The 8,074-nt window shown below is 45.3% G+C and overlaps 1 protein-coding gene across 1 annotated transcript; it reads right to left on the bottom strand.

The window, feature by feature from the left end:
* Positions 1-6: 6 nt before the first annotated feature.
* LOC105567604 (muscle segmentation homeobox-like) lies at positions 7-7,738 on the bottom strand. Its single transcript, XM_012022585.1, has 3 exons — positions 6,520-7,738; positions 2,530-2,711; positions 7-409 (listed from the first exon to the last, which is right to left on the bottom strand). Exons 1-3 carry the CDS (start codon positions 7,370-7,372, stop codon positions 191-193), a joined length of 1,254 nt encoding a protein of 417 aa, XP_011877975.1. The 5' UTR covers positions 7,373-7,738; the 3' UTR covers positions 7-190.
* Positions 7,739-8,074: the final 336 nt, after the last annotated feature.

The following is an 8,074-nucleotide window of genomic DNA, read 5'->3' as shown; positions in this document are numbered from 1 at the left end:
TCTCTCTCTCTCTCTCTCTCTCTCTCTCTCTCTCTCTCTCTCTCTCCATCTTAAGATCATTTATCAGCGTATTGCAATCGCGTAGTTTTTAAGTCTGCTCTCCTCGCGCAGCCGAAATCATTCCTCGGGATATGAGATTCGATGACAGATCCTTTCAGCGGTTTCTAACCGGTATCGAGCGTCACTGCTCTCATTCCCTCGCGGGATGCTGAGCGATCGCGTGATGAGGCGTCAACCCGGGATGAGACAGCATTCCTACGGGATAAAGTCCCGTGGGGGTTAAGATCCCCGGGTGCGAGCCGTAGAGCGCCGTGTGATGCTGCCTCACCGCCGACATTCTCAGCTTCTCGATTTCCGCCTCTTGCAAGCGCTTTGCCTTGGCGCGTCGGTTCTGAAACCAGATCTTCACCTGCAACAATAAATCAATTCGGCTTTACAACGGCGTATTTAGGGTGATGAGTTTTGACACGAGATGACTAATACGGGATATGGTTACTCTCCGCGGAGTATATTTTGGCACAACTTAATGATTATTCGAGATGTAACGTTGTCGGGTTGTAGCTTTCAAACTCATACGCACGGCAGATGAGTAACGTTATTATCAATGTAGACAGAGTATGCACAGAGAGGTAACTAATTGCACTAAATAACTTTGAATAAATTTTGAACAAAATTTTATCGCAATAATACCAATTATAATGTCTGACGATGTTAATGTTGATATCTGCGTTAGATATGTTAATATTCACGACGGCTGTATAAGATACACCAATGCAAAATTTGCCGGCTGTACAGCGGAAATAAATTGTGCCAGTTTCACGGTATCGTATAATTTCGTGTAATTTTATTCGACCGTTGAATTTCGCAGCTCGAGCGTTTGGCATCGCGTATAAAATCTTTGAAATAAACTGGAAGAGATAGAGCACATAAAATTCTATTTAAATGTCACTTTCGAGATATAATTTTGGCAAGCGTCTCGATGACACGGCGATAAAGTCAAAGAGAGGAACTGATAAATAATTCACGGTATCGCGGCGACGCATCCGCAGCTATAAACAAACTGTTATCCCTCGCTGTAATTTTATCGACGTCTATCTTAATCGAACAATCCACGTAGCTGTTGTCGGGTCGTTTCGGCGCGGCGCGCGGCGTCCCGCGCGGAAATGAACTCGCGCGATTCGCGCTTACCGCGCTGGTACGCGCGAAGGCACGCGAAACGCGTTTCGGAAATCACTGCCAGAGAATCGGGATCTCAGCCGGAGATAATTGGTCGGTCATCGCGTGCTATTGCGGAGCGCGTTTCAGGCAATTTGTAGTCTATTAATAAAATTTACCGTCCTCTTTGCTTTGTATCGCTGGCGTCGGGTAGCGCGCATTTACGCGCGCTAATTACCGCGCATCTGGCAGCGCCGTACGGTTACTATGACTAAGCTGTGACAGACATGCATGGGCTGTTTTGACTCGTGAATGGCACACGAGGCTCCGAGGAAATAAAAGGGGCGAAAGATATGCGGGGGGGGTGCATCGCCGGTGCCAGTTTGAGATTCTGCGCGGAATCAGCCGCGTAAAATCAGTTGCCGCACTCAAAAAAAAAATCTTACTGACGCAGGTAGATTTCTAGGTGTCGCAACAAATATTTAACGCTAATTTTGTGTATCTAAAAATTGTTTGTAGCCTACAAACTTTATAGCAGCAACATTTTAGTAAAACCTCCTGGAAAGTTTGGGTTTCATGACTAAATGTTCACATGGGATAAAAATGAATTTCGCCACCACGGCTAGAAGAATCTTCGTAAGGAATACAACTGTTTATGTATCACGTTATAACGGATGGGCGTCACAGAAAGACTCTCTCCCTAACAATCGCTAACAGTTGAAATAGAAATTCTGTTTCTGTTATTTAAATTGACTAAGTACAAAACATATGCCATTTCGCAGTATGCTGTTCACTTATATATCTCATTAATTTTTTTCGTACCTAGAAAATTGTTGCTGCAGTTGCAAGATCATTTTTTTCAGCGCGTGCCACATCTCGAGGAAATTACGATCCTCGCGGCGGGCTGGATACTAATTTGCCAATTTGATTGCATAACGAGTGAAGAATTTACGATACTCGATAAAACGCTCCTCATTCCTCTTCTCCCGACAAACTATCTTCGCGAATTTATGTTGCAATTTAAAATGATAAACTATACCTAACACTCTGCCATAAACCATTAATAAATTTAAAACGATTGTAGAATAAACAACGATAAGAGTTGAGAGCTTATTCGCCAATTAGTGACGAAGAAGCATTTCCAAAATTATGTTGTATCTTATACGGAAAGCGAAATTAGAGAAAGTGATTCTGAATTTTAAAAGAGGACACAAGCCATGCTTTGTGTACGCTTTATTACCACAAAGATTGACAATTATATTTGTATTTATTGATTTAAAAATAATGCCGTGTGACGCGGCAAACCGCTACGGGCACTTTGATATCAAGTTTTAGCATCCCGTCAACTTGTGTAAGAAGCAATAATAGTTTTACCTGTGTCTCCGTGAGGTGCAACGATGACGAAAATTCTGCCCTCTCGGCGACGCTCAAGTACTGCCTCTCTCTGAACTTCTTCTCGAGGGCCAGCAACTGCTGGGTCGTGAAGGGCGTTCTGGGCTTTCGGTTTGGCTTGTGTTTCCTCAGGTTGCACTTAATCTTGGCTGGCTCGCCGTTCTCTGAAAGAAAAAAGGAACACGCTTTCAGTCGGAGTGCATGTTGCGCACGAGAACAGCGACGAGCATTATGCTCGTACGGACAAACTGACGGACAGATATCTCGCGAAGGTGTTCCGCGGGATAGGTAGGCCAACGGAGGAAAGGGCCCCGAGACCGCAATGTCCCGTTTTTGCCGGCCTCGAACCGACGGAATAGCCCGGCGAGGGCAAACGCGTCTTTTTAGGGTGCAATTCATAATTTTTCCGTCGGAACGGCGCCGCAAACTGGCCTCATTACTTTTTTGCCGGCCGACCGCAAAATTCCGGCCGCGAATTGTTTCTACACGGCCGGGCCGCGGCTACTGCTCGCATAAGAGCAGCGCCGATCGTAACGCCTGCTCGCGCGAAGAAAGACGTCGTTGGTGAGCTCGGTATTCTTTGCTCGCTGCTTAGAAAAAAAAAAGGACGCGGCATCGGTTAATTGCGCGTGTACGGTTCAATGGTTATTATTGGATTATTTTGTTAGTTATGGTCATAGTAAAATTTTGTATTTAATACAAGTATACTAGTTTCTTTGGACAAATTTGTATTTTATTAGTATTAATTTGTTGGACCTACATGTATAATATCAACGTTTTAATTAAACCAAAAGAAATTGTTAAATTTAATTACGAGAATTTAGATAATGCAGATAAAAAATTGTCATATTATGAATAATTCTTGTGAATAATTAATTGAGGAATTAATGTGACAATTGAGAGGAAAAATTGCGTTTCTTTAATAATTCAACACTTTGTGTTCCAATAAAGTATTCAAAAGTCATTGAAATGTACGCAGTTGGAGAGGAAATAATTATATATAATGAACATATCAAGCATATATTTTAAATATCTGAAAGCTCAATGTACAGAGAATGTCGCCAGTGCCTCCACGCCACGTTCGGATAATCGAGGACGCGTCGAGCCACTGCGGAGCAGAAAGGAATACAGGGAGTCCGGTATCGGAATATATCGGTTATTCCTCGAGATTTGTCTCGAGACAATTGACAGATTTGTAGAGCGGAGGTGAACAGCTTCTGTACCGAAGCAACGAGCCGAGATCACGACGAGACAAAAGGCCACATCGTCGTCGCGGTCTTGGCAGTTGCCGTTTCTGAATTTCAAATTCGTCGTCGGAACCGCCCTTCGCTCGCCTCCTCTCGCCTTGTCCTCCTCGTTCCTCCCTGTCGCCGTTCCAAGATTCTCTACGCATCAGCCCAGACTTATAACACGGTAGTATGCGCCATGCTCGATCCTACTTCGAAATTGTCCTTTGTATACGTTCCTCACCGCTCGCTAAGGGTTCCAATTAGTCTCGGCATCCGGTGATTTCTCCGCGTCGCGGGGCCACCAAAAACGCGGAGGCCAATTTCAATCCGGGGCTACCGATCGGGAATGTGCATTCGAAATAATTAGCTGATTCCGCCGCGATAAGCGTGTTCCACGAATACAACGATCATCGGACGTAGTGCAAACTGGAAAGGAAGGATCGTGAACGGTTGGGTGTCTTTTATTGCATTGCATAACGATCGAAAGGATTAACGTTCTCGATATAATCGTGCTCGATTTCCTCACCGCGCACTTGTGCATTTGTAGCGCCGTGCCTTAAAAAAAAACTCAGATTCCGATCTGAATTTACGAACAAAGTGAATAATGACGTGAAGACCGTTACTTTGTTGTTACGTACTGCATGTCAGAAATCATATCTTTACTTTTAAAAGTTATGGTTATTTCTAATTACTATAGTTACGTACAATGAGATCAAACTAATACGAAAGATTGCCAATGGATTTTGAGAAACTTGAAAATTCGTGTTCTTTCTTTCAATAATGCTCCAACGATACTAGAAAGTAACACTTTCAGAAGAATTATTGTTTACAATTGTCCCTGCAACCTCGCGACACTTGTAGTAACGTCAGTAAATCTTTTTACGGTACAGAATCACTTATTTAAGATAATCACGATAAAAGAACGGGTGCGTAAAACTTTGAAGGGGTGCGCCGATCTGTGAAAATACCCTCTACGAGAGTTCATATTTCAGAATTATGGCATTTCGCCCGTATCGTATATTTCATACGGGATCTCGTTTTCGGTGTTTACAAGTAGCTATTTTTATTCTCGGGCTAAATTTCCTTTTATTTTTCCATATCTCTATATTTCTTTATTATACGTCAACACTAATTCAATTAGATATTAGCAATAGGTGTACAGGTATCTTTAATATTATATATTTAAACTGTTTAAATTCTTGAACGCTTTATATACATTAGCTAAATTTATTATAAAAATTAATCTACGTGTTTATAACAAATTGATAAAAAGGAGTTGACGCGATTATTGCATTAAAAATTAAGCGTATAAATAAAAGGTGTTGCATTAAAACGAAATATCTAAGCTGTTTATACAGAATCGTTAACATATAGACACAAACAAGCTAATTAAATTTGGCAGTATAGAGATAACTAAATGTTTGGAGATCGTCAAGGCAGATTTTGTTGCGTAACAATATTAGATAAATATTTTATCTACGAATCACAAGAGAGTTCTGTCGTAACAGTCATTTATCAGGTTAGAATACGTGGGAATTGTTTGGTCCGCTCGAGCGACGGTAGGCTATCGTCAGCCGAGACCGGCCGAAGCGGCCGTTAGAGAATCAATTTTTGTTCGCCGATTGCTCGATTTGTCTCGGGACACCTTTCTGCAATAATCGCCCATTGTTCCGTCAAAAAATTCACGAGCTAGTTAAGTTCGGTCTCTAATTGTTTCCTTGACGAGACAAAATGACGCAAACGACGCGGATTGCCGCCTCAACAATCGTCTTTTGTAATCCGTAAATCATTTAAGTAATTAGCGCCCGAGGTGATATCATTTATTTAGTCGCGTCAAGTAGATAGAGAAGTACACTATATGTTGGTGCTAATCGTTTATGTGTTAGAATTAGATATTTAGAAGCCTGTAGAAAATTGTTATAAGCTGTCGAGCTAGTGAGTTGTAAAACCGTAAACAGAAAGTACATTTGCGTGATTATTACCACGGGATCGCCTTTTGCGGGGCTTGTGTTTTCAGAATATCATCACGTTCAATATTACGTATCGATAAGGAGTAAAGTTGTCTGGATTCTATATAGCAGCGAGAAATTGCCATCCGTAAACCGCGTCTGTAACCGCGTAATCGCTTTAGCCGCAATGAACCATGAAAAGAATCTGTTGAGAAACACAAGGGCGATTGGCACTCCGCCAAAGCTCCAAGACAATCGCAAACACAGTTGTCGTCGGCGCGGCCAAATAGCTCGACTCTTTTGAAATTAACGCTGGGACGATCGGGTGATTAATGACTACTTAATGAAACGATTAATGGCTACTCGAGAGAACTATTATTCGGGACGTAAGGGAAAATGAGATTTCTCTGTCAAATATCAGTTTCTTCTCACTGTGGTACATCCAGAGATTAGAATGTTGAGCGACATAAGTGAGAACGGCAATTATCAATTAGATCAATCATTCTAACGTTAATGTATTTCAGACAAAAATCCGATATTTCAAAAATACATATAGATACACTGAAAAAAAAGTCTGATAGATTCAACCAGTCGTCTGTTAGAAAATGGACGAATCAGAATTCCTTTAGGATTTACCATGAAAGATATTTCATAACCAGAAGCTTGGTAGACTTGACTACAAATCTGGTAATTCCTAAAGGGAATTCTGATTCGTCCATTTTCTAACAGACGACTGGTTGAATCTACCAGATTTGTTTTTCAGTGTATCGCTAAAAATCAAAGGTTGTATTTACCGTTGAGAGGCGCATGGTGAGAGAAATGGGGGAAGAATGTGGCCGTGGCCGCTGCGGCCGCCGCGGCGGCTGCGGCTGCATTCTGATGTCCGCCGCCCCAGACTGCAGGGTGAAGACTAGGCGGGATCTCCGGGATACCGCCGATGGTGGCGAAACCGCCGAGGTAAGCCGGTGTCGGCCTAATAGGGGTTGGGCTGGACGGATGCTGAAGGTCCTCTACGTCAACCAGTCTGCTCTCGTCGTCCTCTTCGATGTCGTCCGTTTCCGAACACCTCGAGCGGCCCTCGCCGTGGGAGCTGCTTCTCGGTGATTGCGAACCGGCGTCATGGTGACTGCCGATGATCTTCGGAGACGAGGAACAGCCTACTGTGGGCTCCGGTGTAGTACTGGCGTCGGTGGACGGATGCATGCGATAGTCGACGCTACCGGAGGTCGATCGTCTGCCGGGTGACTCGATGTTGCAGGCGTAGTCGAGCGCTTCGGGATACCTCGGCGGTGTTCTGGATTCCGAAGTGCTGCGAGGAGAGGTGCAGTGAGCCAATCTGGTTTCTTGACTGGGCGACGACGATAAAATGTATCTTGCCGCTTTGAAGTCGCACGGGTGCTTCGATACACGCGACTCCTGTCGAATCGGCGCGAACGAGACGATCGGCGACGACCTGGACGACGTTAGGATCGCGTCCTGCCTCGTCGAGGACTCCGACGTCTTTCTGGTATCCGCTAGCAGAGCCGCGACAGAGAAGCTCAATCGGTGAGCCGGTTTGGGACTTGCCTGCAACGCCTGAGCCTCATCTGGCGAGTTCGGGCTGGTCGATGCAGGCGTCACCGGCGAGGTCATCCTTATTACTGTCATTCTTAGACGTCGATCGGTCACGTTCGTATCGATTAGCACTGCTGGGACCCGCAATAACGGTGCTTGGTTGTCTGCAGTCTGAACAAGAGCTATCCGCTCATTCCGCGACGGCAGCCAAGAAGCTCGACGTGGTTCACTACTTCACGAATGACTCCACACTGACTCGCGCATGGTCCCTCGCGAATACGGAATCCGGAGTGCGTTCGAGGCGTTCGCCGACGGTCAGCTCCGTTCAGAGGAGGACGCGCGCGGGGCACATCGATCACACCAGGGATTCGACGTTTGACAGCTCTCGTGGATCAATGATCGCTGACCAGCAGCTCTGGATAGCCTCTAGCCAAGCCGAGCTCTCCGTGTGGACTGAGTTTGACCGCTCAGCCAGCACCGCCCTGATTTTTCGTTTTGCCTTCGGCTAAGCGCCCGTGGTGGGGTCGGGCACTCGTCGACGGAAGAGAGGTCTCCTCGTCGAAGTGGGGAATCCGGACGATGGAGCGAGAAGGAGAGGCTCAGAATGGGGCGAGGCTGGCAACTACTAACGGGGGCATTCCTCGCGACGCTCCGCCCCGTGGCTGGGACCCTGGGAGCAGGAGGAATTATCTATACAGCGATTTTTGTACCGAGGGGATAAGTTTCTCTCGTGCAAATGCGACGTGCCGTCACGGAGCGAGAACGGCGCGGAAGGGGGGACGGCGACGAGGAAAA

The sequence above is a fragment of the Vollenhovia emeryi genome, unplaced genomic scaffold (assembly GCF_000949405.1).
Source record: "Vollenhovia emeryi isolate VEMERY1.0 unplaced genomic scaffold, V.emery_V1.0 DF939136.1, whole genome shotgun sequence".
In the NCBI taxonomy this organism is placed as follows: Eukaryota; Metazoa; Arthropoda; class Insecta; order Hymenoptera; family Formicidae; genus Vollenhovia; species Vollenhovia emeryi.
This window is presented reverse-complemented; position numbering and strand designations above follow the sequence as displayed.

Excerpts from the sequence above, each read along its gene's own strand:
- LOC105567604 (XM_012022585.1), bottom strand. The coding sequence starts at position 7,372 with ATGACAGTAATAAGGATGACCTCGCCGGTGACGCCTGCATCGACCAGC. Across the intron at positions 2,712-6,519 it reads TCACCATGCGCCTCTCAACG|AGAACGGCGAGCCAGCCAAG; the intron begins GTAAATACAACC and ends TTTTTCTTTCAG. Across the intron at positions 410-2,529 it reads TGCACCTCACGGAGACACAG|GTGAAGATCTGGTTTCAGAA; the intron begins GTAAAACTATTA and ends TTATTGTTGCAG.